Source organism: Solea solea, chromosome 19 (genome assembly GCF_958295425.1).
Source record: "Solea solea chromosome 19, fSolSol10.1, whole genome shotgun sequence".
NCBI lineage: Eukaryota > Metazoa > Chordata > Actinopteri > Pleuronectiformes > Soleidae > Solea > Solea solea.
In genome coordinates, this window is record NC_081152.1 from 9,159,724 (window position 1) to 9,183,529 (window position 23,806).

The following is a 23,806-nucleotide window of genomic DNA, read 5'->3' on the forward strand; positions in this document are numbered from 1 at the left end:
ATTTTTGCTTCATGTGCTTTCTATTTTAAACATCTGTCCTTCACTGTGTGTGCGCTGCAACCTTCTGTCCTTTGTATTTTTAATGATTATAGTAATTTATTGCATTTTTCAAGTTTTGGATGAACAAAATGCAACACGCTATGATTCATCCTTTCTTTTTGAACTCTGACTGTTCAACTTCCCTGTGGTCCCTCCCAGATGTAGCAGGTGACTTGGACTCGCAGACCATTGAGGTGTTGGCCAGCTGGATGTTGGAGCACCCCCTGACTGAGGAGCAGCAGGCAGCTGAAACACCAAGGCCTGAGGATTCACCTGAGACCCCGTCCCCAGACGGGCCAGAGACTGTGCAATGTCCCGAGCGCGCCACAAGTCAACCCAATGAGAGGTCACAGATTTTAGAAACACACTAACATTTTCCATTTGTCACACTATTAATGTTATCAATGTTTGCTGATGCTGTTATATTTTTATTCACAGTCTGTTGCCAGGGTTAGACTGGATAGAGAGGGAGAACTTCTTGGATGTACACCTGACCAGGAACAGACCTCCTCCAGCGCGGCTTCGTCGCTCAGGCTCAACTCAGAGGACGTCCTTTCGAAGGGCAGGTCAGAATAACAGCTTTGAATCAGAAATGACAGTAAATGTACACTTCATGCCTGTGTTAAAACTGTAGCGTGTAACTTTCAAATATGTGTGTCCCTGTGTTTCTCAGTATAGTGGATAGATCTTGTGTGACATTCCTGTGCTGTACACAGGACGTCATTTGATTTATATTAAGCAACAGCAGATATAAAAGAAGATGACCGCTAAAACATTGGAGTAGGATTGAAAAGACATTTTCAGATGAAGGATGCAGCATACAAATCATTTTACATTGTTTACTTTCACAAAGAATAAACGGGCAGAATATTAAAATCAACATCAAATAAAACAAAATCACTTAAAGTTTGAAATCATACCTAAATCATTTTTGCCTGATTGAATAGTTCATTTTTGAACTTTTCAAATATTATTTGAAAAGGGACCGTTTTCACTGTGTATTTTGCTGATACATTGTTTTCATCTGAAACAAACATAATCTTTCTAGACCTGCCATCACCAAACCCACTCCCACAGCTTTACCAACAGCACACAGTAGTCAGTGAGTGGCCCGAGCAGGTAGAGTTTCATCCTTATTCTGCTGAGGAGGAGTCAGAGTTAGGCTACATGGATGACCCATACCACGAGGAAACCTATGAGGACCTGCTCACTCCCTCTTTCTTCAATTTGGAGAGAGACACACTCCAGATAGTAGAGGTGATACACACATATTATCATCACTATGGTTGCAACACATAATAATACCTGTTTTATGATAAATATAGGCATGTCTTGACTTGCTTTGTTCACATTCTTGCAGGTTGTTCATATTCTGTTTGCTTCTTGCCCTTTAAATTCTTAATACTTTCATCCGTCTTATTCTATCACCCTCATTTTAGACCGGAGAAGAACACAGTCAGATGGTGAAGTGTGAATTGTGCAACACCCTCACCCTGCAATTTAACAATCATATAAAGCGGCGTCACCCAGGTTGTGGGCAGAGTGCTGCGCGAAAGGGTTACGACAGCACTGGGGCCTACGTGGATGTGTGGTTCAAAGGGGAATGTGGCTCCAACTTTCCGTTCTACCTCCTCTGCAGCTCCTGCAGGGAAAAGTATCTGGCCGCAAACCTAAGCGACACAAACTCCAAGTATGAAAGGTAAAGGTGACGCATGCAACATCCTTCATATGATATGGCAACTAAGTACAATACCTTGAGCTGGTTTAGTGTTCCCATACTTTTATTTTACTTATATTCCATATTATCTATGATTGGTTTGTCTTTCCTTTGCTTTTAGGATTAAAGGTCTGACATCTGATTTGATTGGCCAGTTGGACAGCACATCTGATGGTAGGGAAGGATATTTTTACTCCACAATACAGGTAGGATATATGAATTGGTTCTTCTTATACAAATGGCGCCTCTGTTTCTTCAGATGATTGGGAAATAAGCCACCAAGAGTGTGACACAGACAAGCTCACTGGACTGGAGGACATTGGGCTCCTGCTGAGACCACTGGGGCTGACTGAAAAGAAGCTGGTACCAGACCCCATTGGTTTCACTGAACCAGATCCACTCGGGGCCCGGGTTTACAGCTCTGCTGACCCAGCGAGAGTAGTACCTCCCAAAGGTATTCATGAGTGTTAATTATATAGTTAAAATGTGATATTTGAAAAGAATATTGAGCATTTAAACGGAATTCCATTTGAATTATGTGAATTATATCCATTTGACATTTTGCTGAGAGGTTAATCGTCCTTGTGTTCCTGATGAAACTAATGTTTCTTTGACTTCGTCTTTAATGAAAGATTTAGCTCACTTACAACACACACCCACATTCCCTCTGTGCTTGTTAGCAGTATAGCAGTACAATCCATCCACAGTTAAACTTACTGCAGAATAGTGAGTTAGTAGTCATTTATCATTGCTGGGCTAACATTTGTGCCAGTGATCCTGCACAGTGTTTTTTTTTTTTGTTTTTTTTTTTAACCATACACTTTCTCTCCATTTACTTACTCCATTTATTTAGTGCTTCTGTTAAATTTTGTTTTGTTTCTTTCCCCACCAGGAAATGTCCTCGTTGAGCAGAAGACGTGTCTGAGCCTTGGACAGCAGGCGGTATCACTGAGAGACTCTCAAGATAGACTGAGAGCTTTGAGAAGAGTCACCTCTACAGCCCAGATTCTGTTAGCCTACAACATGGTGATGAGAGCACTGTCTCAGACGGCTTCTAGGTACAGCGTGTTCGAACAGAATATGTCTCAATATTTTAATTTTTTTCACAACATCATCAGTGTGTTTTCAAGGTTCATTTTTCTTCTGCTCTCCTCCAGCGCCTCAGTTGGCAGCCAGTCTAATGGATTGGAGTCCTTGGGTCTGGCAGATATTCGTATCCTGGTGCGACTGATGACCCTAGCAGCGGGGGGCAGGGCGCACACCTGTGTAGACAGACAGTCAGGTGTGAAAGGGCTGGCGACCGAGCGAAACAACTTCACTTGCCTCAGCTTCCTAACCTCGGCCATCGGCAGTGTGGTATCCCACAGCTCTACTGCTTACAGACAGCTAGTGGCGATATGCACTCAGGTCAGTTTTCTTTGGTCAATTCACTATTTGTAAACACTCTATGTGCTATTTATTAAGGCTGGGCACAAGAATTACAGTATATCACTTTATTGGTTCTATATCACAGTGTGTCATATTAAATATTACTAGATAAAAATCGTTTTGATAAACCTTTAAATTACATTGTCTCTCTTGTTTTCATATTTGTTATTACAATTGATTTTAGTCGAATTACTTGCACTTTGGACTTGTGGGACAAAAATGTAGACTCATAATTTGTTGAGCATCTAGATTGTTGATTGTTTTTCTAAATGTATTTAAACCAGATTAAGAAAGCAATATAACATCAATTTATTAGATTAGATTTCAAGAAAATTATAAATTGAAATAAGAAAAACGTCGTTAAATCAAGAGACAATTTAACATTAACACATGTAAGTGTTTTATGTCAATATTAAAATGTGATATCTGTCTGTAGAACCTAATGGCAGCAGCTACGGGGCTGAACATCGGTGCCATCAGTGATTCACAGCAGCGAGGTTCTCTGAACTCTCGTACATCAGCTGCTGCACAGCCACAGAGAGACTGCAGTGACCAGACACCACCAACGTTCCTGGTCACACAAAGTCTGGTGTCCCTGCTGACTGAAAAGGGTGTTCACTGCTCCAGCCCAGACAAGGCTGAACACGAGGGGAATGGTGAGAAAGGAGCTCTTTTGTCTCTGATGTTTTATTGTGTGTACTTATATATCTATTAGTGTTTGAAATGTTTTTTTTTCTTTTTAATCGTTGTTGCCTCATGTCTGTTTAACATAGATGCAGGAAACCATGGGGGGTCTTCTTCGTCCTTGCCTCCTTCCCCTTTACCCCTCCTGAGCTCCAGGGTCAGCCCCCTGGAGCTGGCTAATGCGTTGGCAGCGTGTGTTCTCTCAGCCAGGCTGACCAGTGTACATCGCCACTGGGCAGCACAGCAGCTCGTCCAGGCCTTAGCTGCCACAGGAAGAGACATTCCTAATCGTCCCCAAACTTACAGTGACCTGGCTGGTGATTTACGCAAATGTCCTCTCAAGAGGCTGGAAGGACATTACAACAAGGTGAGGGACAGTCAGTTCAGTAGAGTTCATGTGAGCAGTCTGCATTATAAATTTGCTGGTTCAAAGCCACTATATTTTTGGATTTTCTTAGTTTAGAAAAAAAGTATGTCACTATACTCCAGGGAATTTCTAATTTATTGAGAGAAATATGCATGTTAACTAGTCTGGAGTACAGGATTATATATGTATGCACTGTGTGTATTATCAAAGCTAAAAGACACAGATGTATTATGATTTTGTGAAAAGTTGTAACATATTCCTTCTTTGCAGGTGGCCAGCTGTTACTGGAGTAGTGAGCAGAATTTGCTGGCTACATGCTCTCAGGACAAGGTGGTGCAACTATGGAGCATGAGCCACAACACAGCCGAGTTACAGACCACCTTCTCCTGTATTACAAGGTTAGATCAGCTCCAAATCAGCTAATTTGTAAAAGCACGTATTCCATTATCAATCCAAACTTGTCTTTATTGTAGGTAAAGTCCAAAATTGTGTGCTTAATTTTATTTTTTGTGTTATGATTCTATTAAGTTAATGGTTTCTATCGACTAAACTTAGAAGTTTTGGGAAATGTCACAGATTGGTTGCTCTCAGAGAAACTGGATGTCAACTCTAGTTTTTTTTTCTCTCCCTTTGACTCTCCAGTAAGACAGACCGCTCCAACAGTGAGATTGCAGGTCGGTGTCATCACATGTCTCCTGTCTGCTGGAGCACAGGGGGAAACTTCCTGGCTGCCCCTGAAAACAAACACATCAACATCATGAGCATCAGGGGTAAATCTGTCTTTTTCACTCGTCCAAGATTTATATGTTTTTTAACACAGCTGCTAATATAATAAATGTGAAATTGTTATCTTCATGAAATCTTACTGAAAGACCTTAACCATTGCCAGGCATGTTTTTCACAGTTGGAAACAGTTCTTCTAAATCATCATCTAAATGCAGTTTTGAATATAGCAGGACCTAACCAGTGTAAGATAACTAGTAATTACAACATTAGTCACTAACATTTTAATTTTCTCCACCTTCCCAGGCTCTCACTGTCATGTGGAGGCTCAGGTGTCCCGGGTCACGGCCCTTTGCTGGGCTCAGACCTTCAACTTGTGGGTTCTTGAGCAGCCTACAGGAAATAAGAAGAGACCTGCCGAAAGCCTGTTAGTGGGTCGGCTGGACGGCTCTCTCTGTTGGCTGCAGGTCACAATGCAGGAAATCGATTTGCAAGTGAAGAGCACTGAACTTAATTCCTGCCACAGAAATGAAGGTGAGGAGGCTGCTCAGCACAGAGAATAACATGGGGTTGTCAAGGAAATGCACATTTCACATTTATTTTCATGTCAATGTAAAGGCTGTGGCTTTCTCTACTTTGACATATCAAAATGTCAGTAATGAAAAAGACCTATTGTCAATAATTCCTTTTCCACAGATGTGTTTGAATAGGTTCTGGAGGGGAAAATGCTTTTCTGACTGTGTCTGAAAGAAACAGGCTTATTGAGCTGTATACAAACTGTAAATAAAATGGAATGACAAGTGGTGATTTTAGTGAGTGCTAGGCTACTTAGTTGCTTTCAGTCTTCATTGTTAAATTACTCCTGGCTGTGGCCTCCATATGTAACCCTAGAGTGATATTAATCTTCTCATGTCCTCTTGGCAAGTAAATGTGCATTCTTGAAAGTTTTTTTTTGGTTTTTTTTGTTACAAAGATCGTTAATCTTCCCAATAATTCCTTCTAGCCCCACAATGTGTTGCTTGGCACAGTGAGGACAAGCCATTTGCAGTGGGCTATTCCAATGGAAAGATCCTTTTGGCCACAACTGAGAATTACGAGAATGAGCAGCCTGTTGTGCTGTCTGTCTTCCAGGTTTGGCTGCAAACTTTAGTTCTAATTGATTGCAAGTAGTCGAAGAACTTAAAGGTACAGTGTGTAAAATGTAGGAACACTTATTTTTAGTTAGCAGAAATATAGATTTTTCATTACCCCAACATGAGCCTTCAATATTAATATATCATGATGTACATTTTTGACCATCATGTTTTTACAGTAGCCCACAATAGACAAACTAACATGTTTTGAGTTTTGATTCGAACTGAAAGTTCTCTCCAACACACTAAATAATAAATGTTGCTAAATGTAACACTGTGCCTTTAAAACTTAAATGAATATGTGACTGTGACTTGTCTACACATTGTGAATAATATTTATTCTCATTGACTCTCTTCTCTCTTTCTCCCTACAGGACAGCGTGACTTCTTTAAAATGGGACCCTACAGGACACCTGCTGCTCTGTTCTGGGAGGTCAGAGGTAACAAAGATTCTTGGACGCTCTGGAGGCACCTGGGTGACCCTGCACTCCCTCGTACACAGCAGCTCTGTTAACATTGCTGAATGGTGTCCACTCGCTGGCAGAGCACCTGATCCCAGGCTCATGATGGCTGTGTGAGTTCCCCTTACTCATTCTTCCCTTCTGTGAATATTCTGCCTCTTTTTAAAGGTAACCACCAGGAGAAAGAGAACTACGGTGGCGTTTATATGTATAAGAAAGGATGTCATTCTTGCGTAGTAAGCTTCTCCTTCATAATGCACACACTGGCTGCTGTAGGAACATGGTAGAGCAAAATATTAATAATTTGTAAAGCAACTTTCTCTTAAGTACAAAAGCTTATACACTAATATGTTTGTACCACTGATGTTAATTTTTTCTTGTCCCTGTTTCTGTAGAGGCTGTCAGAATGGCTCTGTGTATGTCTGGACTTTGCCACAAGGGGGCACCACTGTGTCTTTGTACAACATACTGAACAACTCTTCAAGCCAAGATAAAGACAATGATGTCAAGGTCAGATGGGCTGTTTTGTTGGGTTTTCTTCTGCACTCTTATCTTGAAATTCATGAAAATGGGTTTGTTTGTTTTTTAAAGGTTTAATGCAACCGTTTTTCATAGCTATTTCATCTCATGAAATCATCTGTTTCTGCGCCTTATTTATTGCAGGACAGTGCAAAGTGTGTGTTTGTTCTCCATGGACACATTACAGCAGTGAAGTCATTATCATTTTGCTCCAGTGGACTGACTCTGGTTTCTGGAGGGATAGGGGGACTGCTCAACATCTGGTCCTTACAGGTCAGAGAAAAACGTGTATTGTATCTTACAATGTCATTGTAAAAAGTGTTTGAATGTTTTCAAGTCTGATTTCAGGATCCTTATGTCTCATTCAGGATGGTTCAGTCTTACAGACCGTAACAGGTTTGGGTTCAGTCGTCAGTACTACCTGGATACCAAACTTGGGTGTTGCTGCCTGCTTTGGAAGGTCAAAGGTAATTAGGATAACATGCATTTAAACTAAACTTTAAAGGAATAGATCAACATATTTGTCTGCTTTCAGAAAGGTGTATCAGAAAATTGATACCATACTCGTATACATCAATTGTTATTTATTGTATATTGATATCTACAATTGAAAGATGCTTTTCTTAAACTTGTGCCACAATATCACAATTTGCCTTGTTACTACTTTAAAACTAAAGTTTTGCTTCTATGACTTACTTACTCAATGTTCTGTCGTTGTTTCATTCCCAGGATGTTCTGTTGATTTGCTGCAACCCTGACTGGATCAGTCAAAATCACGTCCTACCTTCCTGCCGAATGGTTCTCAGAAGCCAGAACATCCTGGGTCTAAATCGTGCCCCATGTCTGGCTGTCTTCCTGGAGAGGCTGCCTTTGCTGTTGCAGGAGCAGTACAACCATGAGCGGGTCATTAACACAACTACGTGTTGAAAGTAGTTTATTTTACATTTGTTTAATTTGATTATTAGTTCTGCGGATACCTTCGGTTATTTCGTTTTTAATTTTTTTTTTTTAATCAGCGACACCCAAAACATTTCACAACTCCTTGCATGTCTGTGTCCAAGTGCTCTCTGCTTGGACTTTAAAATCCCTTCTGTGTACACAGACCCACGTAGCGGCAGGCGATCAGCTCGTCCACAGTGCCTTCCTTCAGAGTCTGGCCTCCTTGGCGGTCGGTCTGTCCTTGGAGAAACACCTGTGCCGTTTCCCACACCCTCCTCATCACACCAGCACTGACGCCAACTCCTGCCCTTCAGAGTGGAGCTGGCTCGCCACCTACGCCATTACTGTGCGCAGTGCTGAGGCTATTGCCAGTGGCACTGCATTCCCGGAGTCTTTCATTGTTTCAGAGTTTCAGGAGGTGGAAGCCAGTGAAAGCATCAAGGCACTGGTGAATAGCTGTATATACTTCAGGAATGTGGAACAAGTTTCCCTGGTGTAGACATCTACTGAGACTCTTCTGTCTTTCAGGATAATAGCAAGTGGAGTTTCCGGATGGATGAACAGCTGATGTCTTGGGCAACCACTAGACCCGAGGTAACAGCTTGTGTCATATTTAAAGCTCCAGAATTCTTCTTCAGTGTTTGTACAAGAAAAATCTATTTTTGCTAGAGAGTGATTTCCAATTCACCTGCTGTGTTTGTTAGGACTGGCAACAGGGGGGTAAGAGTGAGGTTTACCTGTGGGGGAATGGACGTTATGGACAGCTGGCAGGAATGGGAACCAACCTCATGATGCCAACTCTTGCACCTACTCTATCGCAGACACAGCAGGTAGCAGCTTTTTCACTCAGGACACAGTATTTGTCCTACATCGCTGTTGTTTTCTAAAATGTCTCTTTTTGTGTGTGTGTGTGTCATTGTCATCTAGGTTGTGTGTGGTCAGAACTGTACCTTCCTGGTCCAGTCCAATGGGACTGTGTTAGCTGTCGGGGAAGGACAATATGGCAGACTGGGTCTGGGGAATTCCGACGATCTCTATGTCCCCACTGTTATTTTTGCTTTTCAAGGTACAGTATTTATCAAGAGCCTAACAAACTATGTCAGAGCTTTGTCTGCTTTTAGATGTTTAGGTTTCACATTCCTTGCATCCGGTCTTTTTTTTTTTTTTACACAAGAGAAAGGACAGAGCTTCTCGTTCAATCTTTACTGACTTCTTTATTTGTGGGCAGGGTATGTGGTGACTCAGCTGGCGACATCATGTGGATCAGATGGACACTCCATGGCCTTGACTGAGACGGGGGAGGTGTTCAGTTGGGGTGACGGAGATTTTGGAAAACTGGGGCACGGCAACAGTGAAAGGCAGAGAAGACCCAAACAGATTGAGGCCTTACAAGGAGAAGAGGTCATTCAGGTAAAGCTAACATCTCCTCTGTATTTCCTATGTGTTTGAAGCATCGAGGAAGTTATTGGTAATGCAATAATTACAGGTTTTTTACAGTTACATACATTTTTACATGCTGGTATTTAAAGTAAATCTTGCTTTCTTCTCCTCGTAGCTTTCTTGTGGTTTCCGTCACTCAGCTGTGGTAACAGCAGATGGGAAACTGTTCACCTTTGGCAGTGGTGAATCTGGCCGCCTTGGTCAGCGGTCAACATCCAATAAGATGCTGCCTGAACGAGTGGCAGCGTTGGAGGGATATCATGTGGGGCAGGTATAGAATAGAGCATATTTTTTTTACTATTATTATTCTTATTTCGAATTCATAAACTCAAACAAGGATTCTGTAGTTTCCACTGTGGAACAAATAGAATACATTCACATGGTATGACTTTTCTCAGGTATCCTGTGGCCTCAACCACACTCTGGTGCTTTCCCTTGACGGCACGGTTGTGTGGGCATTCGGAGATGGGGATTATGGCAAATTAGGAACTGGTTCCTCTACAGCAAAGTACTATCCCCAGGTAAGATTGTTTACATTACCTGGCAGATTCCTTTGGTAACACAATGAGAAACACCAGAACAACACCTTTAAATGTATTATTTTGTATCAATCTGCTTCATTACCTTGTATTTCCCCCCTCCATGTATTTACAGGTGCTTCTACATTATACTGTCGATGAAATGTGATATTTGCCTGTTCATATTTTCAGAAAGTGGAGCAGCTGTGCAACAAGGGAATTAAGAAGGTCAACTGTGGAACTCAGTTTTCCGCTGCATTGTCCTGCGATGGACATGTTTACACATTTGGACAAGGTATATGTCTACTAAATCTGGATTTGAATAGCAGCCATGTAATTAACAATATTGTTGAGGTACAACTCCACATTACCCTCGACTGTTCACTTCCTTTTTTTAATTCCCTAAAGGTTATAAAATGACGTCTTACTAACTGTAAATTATTTGTTTGGGAATGTAATAAATGGACCCTCCAAACAATTTTTATGCAATGTAAGGAAGTAGGTTAAGGCAATTGCATGGACCTCCATTGCTCATTGTCACTGTGTTCTACCGAGACTAACACTTAGCCGTGACCCATTTAATGTTTTAGTAAATGTTTAATTTGTGGGGGCTTGATTAATATTTTTCTTAACGTGCACAATTTCTGAAAATCCAAGTTTGAGAAAGATGTGTCACCGATATGAAAGGAATCTTCTTCAATATTTACAACTGATTTAATATTAAAATTAACTTCATTCACCAACAAAATCAAATATTAATTTTGCATGATTGTGTATCTTATCTTCTCTCTGGTCACTCGTCAGAACGTCTGATCGGTCTGCCCGACTCCATGCTGAAGAACAAGTCCTGCCCCCAGGTGGTGCCGTCACTGGAAGGGTTGTTCATAGAAGACGTAGCTGTGGGCTGTGAACATGTCCTCGCTCTGTCCTCCACTGGGGATGTCTATGCCTGGGGCTGCAACAGTGAGGGACAGGTAATCATCATGCTCAAATAAAAAATGTGTACATACTGCGAATGAAAAGTACTCTATAAAGACTGTGAATGTTTGCGTTTCAGCTCGGTCTTGGTCACAACAACCCAGTGAGGGAGCCCACACTCGTAACAGCCCTTCAGGGGAAAAACATCAGGCAGATTTCTGCTGGCCGCTGCCACAGCTCAGCATGGACCACCCCCTCTACCTCGCTGAAAAACTCGGGTACACCCACAGTCTCGCAACACATGTGAACAAGCAAATATACTTTGAATCTATTGTCCATGAAAGGCAACAAGCATGAAACCTCATTTGTTAACTTCATCTCCAGGTGGCTCTGGAAATTTCCAACTTGGTCTTCCCCAGTCAGTCCCTCCTCAGTACAACACCCTGAAAGACTGCAGTCCTGATGTCCTCAGCATGCGCCTTAGAGTTCTTTACCACTTCTCTGATCTCATGTACAAGTCCTGGAGGCTGCTCAACCTGGACACCAAAAATCCAGTAATGATTTATCCTCTTTTCTGCCCTTTTATGTCATTATAAAAACAAATGTTAGAGAGAATTAATCACAGACTTTGAAAAGCATTGAAAGTAGGATGGACGTAGCAGTTAGCAACAAGGGGGTGACTCTGCTGGTTTCAAAAAGAACTCAATTTGAACCGAAGTCTAGGGAAATGAGCCTACTTCTCTCTTGAATTATCAATATCAATATCAGTAACCATTTTCCTGAGGACTCAATTGTCTCAATTGCTCGTTTAAGGTCTTCTTCAATGGGACATGTTGTCAATTTTGTAAATTATGTTCCCATTCAAAGGAAAATAAATGATAAAGCATGACACATATGAGGAGACCATGTCATTGACAGCTGGTACCATCCAATGTGTGCCGTGTTGCAGATTAAATCTGTAAACTTCTGGTTTCAAAACCGCTTCAAAGAATGAGTTAATTTTGCAACTGGAAGACTATATGCACTTATATATACATATGTATATACAATATATGTGTGTGTATATATATATATATATATATATATATATATATACACACACATATATTGTATATACTGTATGTATATATATATATATGTATACACAGTCTATGGACATACCAGAATCTCTTGCTGATAATCACATCCCTCCTGCTTTGTCGTCGTATTCCTGCTGCGCTGTCATTTTTTTCTGTGTGGTCCCTCAAACACTTCCTCCTGTTCAGGTGTCTACTTCACGCTACAGTTCAGGGACAGCCGCCATCATCCGGGGCGAGCTCCGAGGTCTACTATCACCCAAGGTCAACACTCTTCCTCTGGTGCGCTGTATCGGCAGAACAATGACCCAGGGCAAAACATATGGGCCACAGATCACTGTGAAGCGCATTTCCACAAGGTAACTGTCAGTTTGATGAAAACATCCATCCATTTGTGTCGTAGGAAGAAAAATAAGGTGGCCAGAACAACCAAAGCCTGTTAGAGGATAACGACGAGGAAGCATTTGGTACCTCTTGGTACCTCGTCTGATTTAGATTCTTGTTGTTGGGTTGTAAGATACTGTACATATCTGGGATTTATCTTCCAGCTCCATGTGTTATTATTTTATTATTTGCTATATTGAGGGTGTCTGTATGTTTGTGTCATATTTTTACTGCTGTATAAAATCTCCTCTAATGATCAACTTCACAGAGGGCGTTCGAGCAAGCCCATCTTCGTGCAGATTGCAAAGCAGATAGTGAGCTTGAATCCTCTGGAGCTTCGGTTACCATCACGAGCCTGGAAAGTAAAGCTTGTTGGGGAGGGAGCTGATGATGCTGGCGGCGTGTTTGATGACACCATCACTGAAATGTGCCAGGTATGTTGGAAACCGTAGAGAAATGTCATAAAAGCGTTGTGACTCTTCTACTTTGCATGAATTGACAACATGTTTTCATCAGGAGTTGCAGTCTGGTGTGGTGGATCTTCTGATTCATACGCCCAACAGCTTTGCAGATGTTGGCAGTAACACTGACAGGTGCAGATTGCGTGTCTTCTTTTTTATCAGCACTGACAATAAATAAACACTCATAGTTTAACAGATCAAACATGTCTGGCATTACCCTGTGTATCCCTACAGGTTCCTGCTGAACCCAGCAGCACTGTCCGAGGATCACATTGTCCAGTTTCGCTTCTTGGGCATTCTTATGGCCGTGGCCATCCGCACCAAAAAGCCTCTGGACTTGCATCTCGCTCCTTTGGTGTGGAAACAACTCTGCTCAATGCCCCTGGGAGGGCCCGACCTTGAGGAGGTTGACTTGCTCACATACCGCACTCTCCAAGGCATCCTTCATCTGGAAAATAGTGGAATCACAGAGGATAATTTCCATGTGGTGAGAGCTCCTTATTAATTCCCTTGATCTTTAATTTAACAAGATAAAAAAAAAAAAAAGACATTTTAAGAGATTATTTGTTGATAATATCCTTTCTGTTCTGCCCTGGCTTTGGTCTGAAGATGATTCCCCTGGACTCATTTATGGCTCACAGTGCTGATGGAAGGTTGGTACCTGTGGTTCCTGGGGGTCAGAACATTTCTTTAACTTTTGCCAACCGGACTGAATATGTGGAGAGAGCTCTGGACTACAGGCTGCATGAGATGGATTCACAGGTATGCATTTAGCTGTAAACACCGAGGTTTATAGTTTGGAAACTACAATATTATTATCAGTATTATTTATTTGCACATGATAGGAAAAAGAGAAATTTGAATATACATTATAGTACATTACAAAAAAAACTGCCTCTGATACAATAGAGAAATGTGGGCAGAACCACGGATGTGAGACATAAAACACACAAATACACAAGAAGGCTGAAGAAAATTACTTTTTCATATTAACACATTAGTAATTGATAGTGAGACGTGGTATGGTGAAGATGCAAGTAAGGAAATGGATGAGTTTATATACCTGGGGTCAACCATCCAAAGCAAATGGACACTGTACAGGGGGGATGTGGGACAGAAAGATGTTAGATGTTACAACATGTTAGTCAGACCTGCTAATGATGTATGGCTTGTAGTCGGAAAGACAGGAAGCAGAGGTGGGGGTTGCAGAGCTGAAGATGCTGAGGTTTGGGTAACTGAGATGGACAGGATTCAAAATTAGCATAGCGATAGGGCAAGATGGTGACAGGTGATCCGCTGTGGCGACCCCTTAAGCGAAGATTTACACATTAGCGAATACTGAGTTGTGTTTATACTGATGAAATCCATACAAATACTGGAGGTGTTTGTGCTGAATCCAAACAGACAAACAATCAACTCCTACCAAAGCAGACCTTTGGTGTGTCTTTATGTGACCTTAAACACTATAGTCTTTGAAAACCCACAGTCTGACCACCAGTTTCCATTAGTGCTCTCAGACAGACTGTTTGTTCCTGATGTTGTGTCTGGTCGGAAGACGTATCAAAGCTGACGTGGTTCTGCTGTGTCCAGGTGGGAGCAGTCAGAGAGGGCATGTCCACCATCATCCCCGTGCCCCTTCTCTCCCTGCTCACAGCGCAGCAGCTGGAACAGCTGGTGTGTGGTCTGCCGGAGGTCTCGGTTGAGATGCTAAAGAAGCTGGTGCGTTACCGGGACATCACCGAGAGCCACCAGCTCATTGGCTGGTTCTGGCAGAGCCTCGAGGAGTTCACCAATGAGGAGCGGGTGCTCTTCCTCCGTTTCGTCTCTGGCAGGTCCAGGTTGCCTTCCAACCTCGCTGATATCACACAAAAGTTCCAAATCATCAAGGTCGACAGGGTAAGGTCGTTGGGAAGAAATGAGCAAGCGTATGAATGTGCATTTACAGCAGTTTAATAAACCTAATGTACAAGAACCAATACTAATATTTACCAAAACAAAACTTCTCATCCAGCCCATCAATGGCCTCCCTACTGCTCAGACCTGCTTCTTCCTACTTCGCCTGCCCCCCTACACGAGCCAGGCTGTTCTCGCCGAGCGATTGCGGTACTCCATCCACAACTGCCCCTCCATCGACATGGACAACTACATGCTGACCCACAACACGGAGCCGGCAGACAGCTCCGACACCGAGGACTGAGGCAGAGAGAGCTGCAATTAACACAGTAATGAATGTATCTTCTCCGATGCCATGCACATTATGCACTGAACACAAACTTCTTATTGGCCAAAACCTGTATATGTTTGTTTGAGTTAGAGATACGTGTAGTTTTGATTTCCTGTGCAAGGTGTTGTAATTATCGCAGTGCTTACTATAAATCAAAACAACAGGGATACACAGTAAGATAAGAAGAAAAAAAAAATAATAATATATATATAAATAGAGGTGATTAAGCCACAGCAAGGAGAGTTAATGTGCCTGTTTGAAAATATGTAATAATTTATTGACCTGTCACTCATAGGCCGTAATATTGTAAAATAAAGAATGTTTAAATACGGATGTTGGTGTGCTGTAGTTATTATTTCTTAATTAATGTATATATCACTATTTTCACAAAGATAAATAATTATTATAATCGTTGATTATTATACTGGGCATATAATACAGTACATGGCCACTGCATTGTTGTGCGGTACTATGACACTACACTACATCAGAGTTGTTGATTGAATCAGGCCGTAATCTCTTTGCAAACTAATCCACTTTACCCAGACTACGTCTCAACTGGAGCAAACATCCCATTTTCATACATATGCTGCTAAATTGAAGCCGGTGTTGGACGAATGTGAACTGTGACGATTCAGTGTCTTTGTAATGCCTCAGCCTTCTGTGCGCCTGTGGCTCAGCGGTAAAGCGAGTCGTCTTCCAACTGAGAATTTGTGGCTTTGATACTTGTGGCAAGACACTTAACCCCACACTGTGTGTGAATGGGTATGAAATGTGTGATTGAAAACGCACTGCGCATAGATGAACGTGTGCATGGGTGAATGTCCAAACTTGTAAAGCAGCGTCGAGCGGTCGCTTTATAAATACAGACCCTATGTAGTAAGGAAGTGATTGAGATGGGAGGTTATCCGTAGCTTTAGGGCTTCTCTGTGATCTTCTCCCCCCCCCTCTATGAAGGGAAAACAACACACAACGCAACAACTGTCCTTATTACAAAACCACATCTTAATTCACTTCCCCCCCGGGTCTAGTGTTTTCCTGAGTCAGCAGTCACGTTGAGTCTGCAATTTGTCTGTGCTGGCAAGAGATACGTCTGCTGTGACCTTATTACCCATCTGTTTTTTTCCCAGTGTGCAGTGCAGCCAATAAAAACTGAATTCAACCTGCAGTCAGCAGCACTGCACCTGAGAGAAGGAGGCTTTTTCAGAGAGAGACCTCACCAGGTATAAATTTAACAACCATCGATCAGTGTAACCAGTACACAGATTTTAAAAGAAAGTAAAAAAAATAAAAAATAAATGCTGAATTATTTTTTGATCTAGTTTAATTAGAAATCCTGGAGGGCACTATTTCTACATTGTTGTTTTTTCTCAATCCTCATAATTTGTTCTTGCCAAAAGATTGTGTATAACTCTAGTTTCAGTATAAGACAATTTCACACCTTCCCTTTGTAGTGTAATGATTAAAAAAAAAAAACCTTTTCACAAAGGGTTAGAACTCAAGAGGGAAAACGTGTTTGTCTGCATCCAAATGAGCATATGTTGGAATATCCAATTACTTTACAGGACTGTCTTTCACTCAGGTGTAAAATTGCATTTTTTATTTGCAACATTTAAGTCATGCAAGCCAGTATATTAAAATACACTTTGTACAGCTACCTTATTCATTAAAAAATGTTCATGGTTGGAAGATCAATACTGCTCAGTTACTAAAACCAGACTTCATTTTCTCGTTCAAGTGTGAACAGAGCCGGTTATGAATATGTAATGCTGCCAATTCCCACAGGAGGGCAGCGTGATTGTTACATACAAGCTGGAGACACGCGTGCACAATATTCTTAGTTAGGAAACTCAAAGACATAGTCCCTTTACAACACTTCTTAATGACTAATGGCTCTGGGAATCCGAGAGTGCACGACTACGGATCAGTCAATGACCTGCGTCACACTTTCCTCACTGCTCATCCTTGTCCTTTTCTCATCTTTGGTCCAAATGATGACGAACATACAGGTCCATTCATACGTCGTCAGAGCAGATAATCAACGTTCCTTTGGATCATTAACATCCAAACTCATCAAGCATTTGTTCTAGAGAACTTCAATGAGCTTGTCATTATCTTCTATTTTAGATGATTTAAGACCTTAAGACTTTAACAAAATCATTCAGATAATATATATATATATTTACATATTTTGCACCATCTGTTACTGTCTAGGTATCATTCGTAGCATTCATCGTCATGCCTCATAGACTGAACTCTGTCTGTGTGCCTGTGAGTCCCAGAGTTAGGATATTGAAAGGGTTGTGGAGGCCTCTCTCTGCTGATACATAGAGCTGACCTTTGGGAGGACTGCACAGTTGAGTTATCAGTCCTCTGTCCCAGTCAGGCGAGACACAGCATATTTTAAAGATATAAAGAGGCACATTTTCTAGATAAATGACTGGTGCCAGTGCTACACCGAGGCCTTTGTGATTAGTGAGTTGTGGCTGGCACCGTCCTGAGTTGTTGTTGAGGTTTGTGCTTAGGAATGTAATCAGCTAATTTATATACGTTTTTCTCTTACAGGGCCAAATAGAGACAAACAACCATCCACTCTCACACCTACCTCGTCAAGTTAGAGTGTCCAATTGACCTAATCTCCAAATCTGCATGTTTTTGGACTGTGGGAGGAAACTGGAGAACCCCACCCACACAAAAAAACCCACACACACAGATAAAACATGCAAACTCTATGCAAAAAGGCCCTTGTTCCATCCATCCATTCATTCATAGACACATACATAGACCATTCACTCTCACACCCACACCTAAGGTACATTTGTGTCCAATTTACCTAATTGCCATATTGCATGTGTTTTGGCTGTGGGAGGAAGCCGGAGAACCTGGAGAAAGCCCGCGCACACACATGGAGAACATGCTAAATCGACATAAAAATGCCCTTGTTCCGACTAATAAAATTCCGATTAATAATAAAAAAAAACAGTAACACGATGTTTGGAAAAGCTGGAAAGCATTCCCATATAGCTGTATGAAAGTGTGAGTGAATGGGTGAATGGCATAACTGTAGTGTAAAGCAGCAGCAGAGTGGTCAAGACAAGAAAGCGCTATATAAATACAGACCATTTACCATGTATAAGTGTGCCAAATGTTTTCAGTGATTTTGGGAAAGATGAGCCATGCAATTTAAGAGTCTAAGTATCATCTGCTGCAATGTGCATGACCATGACAAGACTACAAGTTATGGTGGCATTGAGTGATTTCAAATTTGTATGATTGTTTGCAAAGCCACTGGAGAATGAGGCAGGTCTCTCCATCCTGCATTTTTAATTACCGCCAAAGGAGGGCGTGACCTACATTGTTTCACCGAGGCACAACATAAGAATGTGACTGGTCACCTGATCCTCAAGCCACCACCCCTTCGCAAATCAGAGAGGCTCATTCCACCGCGGCAGTGAATGAATGAGGGCTGCTGTGAAAACAAGGGCACTTGGGCACGGGTCATTGGATTGCTGAGGTGACGTACTGCTGCTGCTGCTGCTGCTGCTGCTGCTGCTGCTGCTGCTGCTGCTGCTGCTGCTGCTGCTGTGATGTGTCCCTGGCCTGATAAGCACTTGTCTGAGTACTGGCACCTTCTCTTCTCCTGTTACAGGACAGGCAGTGTGTGATCCATGTACCTTGGAGACATTTAAGACTCTGCTACGGTTTCAGTCAGTGATGTGATATGGACTGTGCTTGTCTGCGAGGCTTTTTGTTTTTTTTACAGTTTGCTAAATGTGAGGGAAATGAATTCACATCTTGATTAAAAGACACACGTGAACCCCGCTGATGTGATATGACTCACTCCAGTTGTGATGCAGTGGGATTAAAAATAGATTTGATCAAACAAATGACTGAACCAATATGCCATGCCATTTTCATCCGTTTCCCTTTTTTCCCATCATTCTTTTGTCCTTTTATTACTTTCACAATTTCACATTTATATACAGTTTACAATGTCTTGATAAAAAAGATAATTGAATCGGCTTTTTCCAACTTGCTCTTTGTCTTTCACCTTAAGTGGCCTATGGACTGAAATGCTGACGTGTATCATGGGATTAAGTGGCACATGGTGCAAAGCTGGTGAGATTGCTCGGATTAATAATGTAAGCATGTCTCACGGGACAACACGGTATCGTCACGCTGGACTTTTTCGTGACACCTTTTTTACCTTTCTAAGGTCATTTTCGTTAGGGGGGTGTTCTAGAGGAAAATGCATGAATCTGTTCACGCTGTGTGAAGCCTGGTGTTTATGGAAGTGAAGCTTCAAGAAATTGAGTGATGACTACTCCACTGACTCATTAAGTGATGCGTGCAGAAGCCAGAGATGGATGTAAAGAGTAAAGCACTGTGGTTAAAACCAAGGCCTGACAATCAAAGTCTTTATATCAATTTCCTAATGAGCAGCAGTAAAATTCATTCATGGAACACAAAATCTCCTCTGATGCTCAGTGTATCCTTGTCGTGGAGCATCATCTCTGACACATCTCTGGCTTGCAAACACTTTAAGGCGGCGTGTCCGTTCATCCATCATTCGGCTCAGAGTCCATCATCACTAGCTGCGTGGAGCTTTGCCTCCTGTGGTCACTGACAGCAGCTCCAGCTCCCGGGAGGTTGAAAGTCAACACTGAACAACAGCGCTTTCATTTTCATTGAGCAATTATGCAACAACATCTGGGGGGAAAAGGACCTTGCAGGACCAGCCTCTGCTATGATTACATGAACACCAGCTACCCCCCCCCGACCCTGGTCTCTGAGATCCAGTTTGTGTTGTTGATTCAAAGCCAGAAACAGGAATTTCTTTCTTTCACCCTCTCTCTCCCTCCCTCTCTCCCCTCTCATTTTTATTTTTTTTTTAATCTGCTAATGATGTTAAAATCAGGAATCATTTTGCTTTCTCAGTAATCATGACCATCTGGCGTTTGCCATCTGGCCGTGTTGTGTTCTGAAGGGCTTCACCGTGATCACAAGTTAAAATAATGATAATAATAATAATAATAAAAAAGAGAGCTATATAATTGAGCAAGCTGGATTAAGATGATCTTTTTTGGGGCTGGGAGATTAGGAATTTTGAATTATTTCCAACTGCGGGCGTGAGGGGGGCAATATGATTATTATTATTTCTATAGATAGTTAGCTTGGCAGCAGAACTCCAATGATTGATTTGTCTCAGACTGATATCTGGTGCTGTGTTTTGACAACATCATTTCTGGGTAGTGAGTGCAACTGTATACATTACCACCATAAGCATTGATGCACATTCGTTCAGGGCAGAGAGAGGATGCAGGCTCGGGTCCTTAGGCAGCCTGTGAGCTTAAGGAGTCATAAATATATTATTGTGCAATGTACACAAGTCATTTCATAGCTCAAAGACTTGTGTTTAGGAGGGAGCGCCCTGAATCATCATATTAGCGACAAAAGCTGGGTTGCATATGAGAAAGTATGATGGGCAGAAAGGAAGTAAAGGAGGTGTGAAGAAAAGAGCAAACAAAGAAAAGACATGATTCACAGAATGACAGTATTTTCAGCAGTGTAGTCTCTGTGTGTGCAGACATATTATTGTGCAGTTTGTGTGATAAATCCGCCTCACTGAATGATAATAACGTGTGCTTTATTTTCTTTTTTTTTTTACAAATGCTCAACGACACTTAACTGCAGAGTGGACGATGTTAAAACGGGACACAATAGAGATCATACAATCGTAAAGAAGCGGGGTTTGAAGGTAGACACGTTGGAACAGTCACACTGTAAAAACAAACACTGTGCAATTACAGGTCCAGTGAATTTAACATTTAGCAGGATTTATGGGCAGACATTCATTCATTCATCTTCCTCCGCATGTGGGTCGCGGGGGAGGGGCAAGGGCCACATATAGAGACAAACAACCGTCCACTCTCACACCGACGATCAATTTAGAGTGTCCAATTTGCATATCTGCATGTTTTTGGACTGTGGGAGGAAACTGGAGAACCTGGAGGAAACAAATTCACACACTTGAATGTTATTTCATTCTCATTTATTTTTTTACTATTGAAAACATTTTTTATATGTCCTTTAACCAAGGGCCTTGCTTTACATTACAGTTCACGTCATGTTGTGCTTGTTCTTTCTTCTCTGTAACGACTTCAATGTTAGAAACAAAGTCTGAATGACTAAATGATTGTTTGCAAAGATCTATCTGGCTAATGATTTAATCGAGAAAAAAAAAAATACCAGAAAATTCCAGACAGAAATATTGTATTAAGCAGATGAATGGGTCTCCTATAAATGCTGGTGCAGAGAGCACACGTATAAGTGGCTGTTGCACTGGGGGCACTATAATCTGAAGAGCGGGGGAAGAGCAGAGATGGTCAAGAGGGCTTCAGATGGGCGGCAGATTCACTTGAGTGTGCTGTTAATGTGACACCAACCAATCCACACTGGCTATTATCACATGTGTGTGTTTCTCTCTAGAGCGCAGATATGTGCTTGATTCTCTTTTCTAGAGAATTAAACCACATTCCCGCTCCTACTGCTTTTGGAGAAAGTGCAGCACCAGGAAGTGGAATATCATTTTTATTTTTATTTTTCGTGAGAATATCCAGTTAGTGACAAAGGATCAGCTGCTCTTTGCACTTTAAATTCTCCCCTCTTTTTTTTTTCTTTTTTAAATCCGATTTTACACTATTTATGTTGCGATCCATGGAAATACAATGTGTTCACCTGACCTACATGAAAAGCTCTTATGCTGACACCAAAGCCTTGAAGATGATATTTAAAGCAGTGGCTGTGATTTATTTCACACTTCTTGGTCAACTGTGATATTAATCATGCGGCCCACTGTGCCGGCTGCACTACACGAAAACCTGCAAATACGATACATTTTTGCTCATGCCTGTGATGTTTATATAGAGCAAAAAAAAAAAAAAAAAGGGTCCAAAACAATGAATGAACAGGGATGTGTTATGTTACTGGAATTATTTAGCATATATATATGTAGCAATAAATAATAAGCATTAACTTCAGTGCGTTAGTTTGCGACTGTCCTTTATTTGACTGTCTGTGGTCATCTCCTTATCGGCAGTGCCACTTTGAGTGATGTGGCTACTGTTACACCAGGTGTCAGGTACCCAGGCTGTGTTTACAGATGCACCCTGGACTCGTCGACGGACAGAATTGGCACAGAGATGAAGCCTAGAGAGGACAAACACTTGCAATAGAAAGTAATGCATTATATAGTGTAAATGTGCTGGATTAGACGCTATAATACCTGATACACAGTACTCATTTATCATTAAAAAGGTGTATTCACTGTACAATGCTGTAACTGCCATGTCTTGGTAATAAGGTGCAGGATATCATTATTAATTAAAATGGACAAAATGCTCAACATACACTATTTATTATCCATTCATATGGAAATTCCAGATGACTCACCTCCTCCCAGAATGGATGGAGTCTTCTTTTATGTGCCGGAAGATAAAAGATACAACCTCACCTTAAAACTTAAGTGTCACAGATATAATGCAATGGGAATGTGACATAGAGTAAGATGATTTGAGTCTCTCCCCCAGTTTTATTCGAGGTGATGAATGCAAGTACCTTAAGAAAGCCACTGTATAAAGAATAACGCCATTATCATGACATCGATATCGACTTTTCCCTTTGACACATAATTCAAGGGACATTGCACATATACAGTAATATTTAAAAATCTAAGGATTGCAGCTCAAAGTGCTTTACAATACAATTTAAAAGAGCAAATACAACAATAAAACACAACACAGTCTGAAGTCAAAGAGTGAAAACCCTGTTTTAACTTTCAAATAAAACAAAAAAAAAGTCAAATACAACACAGGGTGGAATAAAATAGGAAAAGGCTAGAGGCAAGAGGTTAAAACTTTAAAATAAACTGCAATAAAAATGCAAATGAAACACAACACAGGGTGGAATACAAAGGAGCTAGTTGAAGGCTGGAATAAAAATATAAGTTTTTACAGTAGAATATTAAGCTCAGCTCATTACCAGGTGATGACAGCATCTAAAAACAAACAGATTTTACTCATAAAGCATATTTATAGGAAGAAAATGAAGAAAAGTTGGCAAAGAGAAGGAGAGGTGGACCAGTATACTGTGTCACCAACATGCTACACCCACTACATTATCAGTTTGAAGATGAAGTCAGATTTGAACGAAACAAAGAAAGCAGGAAATGAAGTAAAGAGAAGACAGATAATGAACAGGAGTGCTCATGAGAAGGACTGGATGTACAAATGTCTGACGGACACACCGTCTTCAATTAGAGCAATGTCGGCGCTTATCAATCACGATGGGCCGCCCGGTCACATGGCCCAGACAGCTGCTGTCGACATCCGCTGCTGCTCTGCACGACATCGTGTTGGTTTATGGTGCGATTTCATTATCAGCTCGAAACCAGGCGTTGTGTCAAAGGGACGCCAAAGAAATTGAAACGAAACTAAAAATACATGCACAATTCGGTGAGATTCTCAGACTGAGTTCTCACGCACGGAGCAACACGGGTGGAGACCTTGTGTCCTGGTGTCCATGCAGATAAAACAAAAACAAATGAGAGCAGTCCATCAGTGGCTGCGTGCTCTGGCTCTGAAAACTCATTTTCTTAAAAGCTTCCTCATGGTTACAGCATCAGCCAGTCAGTGGCAGGACGCTGCCAGCTTCCCCCACTCAGCTGGAGCCTTTGCATATAGTACATGGATATCTGTCCAAGGGGTCATAGTGGCT

At 41.5% G+C, this 23,806-nt stretch overlaps 1 protein-coding gene across 1 annotated transcript in view; it reads left to right on the forward strand.

The window, feature by feature from the left end:
• The window catches only part of LOC131445922 (probable E3 ubiquitin-protein ligase HERC1), a 37,777-nt gene extending 22,413 nt beyond the window's left edge, over positions 1–15,364 (forward strand). Inside the window, exons 44-80 of the mRNA XM_058616685.1 lie at positions 199–385; positions 478–605; positions 1,088–1,296; positions 1,479–1,738; positions 1,878–1,930; positions 2,016–2,210; positions 2,649–2,814; positions 2,914–3,163; positions 3,621–3,840; positions 3,958–4,235; positions 4,506–4,633; positions 4,878–5,005; positions 5,265–5,492; positions 5,962–6,089; positions 6,466–6,665; positions 6,948–7,062; positions 7,216–7,344; positions 7,440–7,538; positions 7,801–7,974; positions 8,174–8,458; positions 8,539–8,604; positions 8,715–8,840; positions 8,938–9,076; positions 9,239–9,420; positions 9,566–9,721; positions 9,849–9,971; positions 10,161–10,263; positions 10,773–10,942; positions 11,026–11,164; positions 11,271–11,440; positions 12,152–12,321; positions 12,615–12,780; positions 12,863–12,939; positions 13,042–13,294; positions 13,417–13,569; positions 14,398–14,703; positions 14,819–15,364. Of these exons, the coding sequence (XP_058472668.1) occupies positions 199–385; positions 478–605; positions 1,088–1,296; positions 1,479–1,738; positions 1,878–1,930; positions 2,016–2,210; positions 2,649–2,814; positions 2,914–3,163; positions 3,621–3,840; positions 3,958–4,235; positions 4,506–4,633; positions 4,878–5,005; positions 5,265–5,492; positions 5,962–6,089; positions 6,466–6,665; positions 6,948–7,062; positions 7,216–7,344; positions 7,440–7,538; positions 7,801–7,974; positions 8,174–8,458; positions 8,539–8,604; positions 8,715–8,840; positions 8,938–9,076; positions 9,239–9,420; positions 9,566–9,721; positions 9,849–9,971; positions 10,161–10,263; positions 10,773–10,942; positions 11,026–11,164; positions 11,271–11,440; positions 12,152–12,321; positions 12,615–12,780; positions 12,863–12,939; positions 13,042–13,294; positions 13,417–13,569; positions 14,398–14,703; positions 14,819–15,004 (6,245 nt within the window). The 3' untranslated portion in view covers positions 15,005–15,364. The remainder of the gene's footprint in view (positions 1–198; positions 386–477; positions 606–1,087; positions 1,297–1,478; positions 1,739–1,877; positions 1,931–2,015; positions 2,211–2,648; positions 2,815–2,913; positions 3,164–3,620; positions 3,841–3,957; positions 4,236–4,505; positions 4,634–4,877; positions 5,006–5,264; positions 5,493–5,961; positions 6,090–6,465; positions 6,666–6,947; positions 7,063–7,215; positions 7,345–7,439; positions 7,539–7,800; positions 7,975–8,173; positions 8,459–8,538; positions 8,605–8,714; positions 8,841–8,937; positions 9,077–9,238; positions 9,421–9,565; positions 9,722–9,848; positions 9,972–10,160; positions 10,264–10,772; positions 10,943–11,025; positions 11,165–11,270; positions 11,441–12,151; positions 12,322–12,614; positions 12,781–12,862; positions 12,940–13,041; positions 13,295–13,416; positions 13,570–14,397; positions 14,704–14,818) is intronic.
• The last annotated feature ends 8,442 nt before the right edge of the window (positions 15,365–23,806 follow it).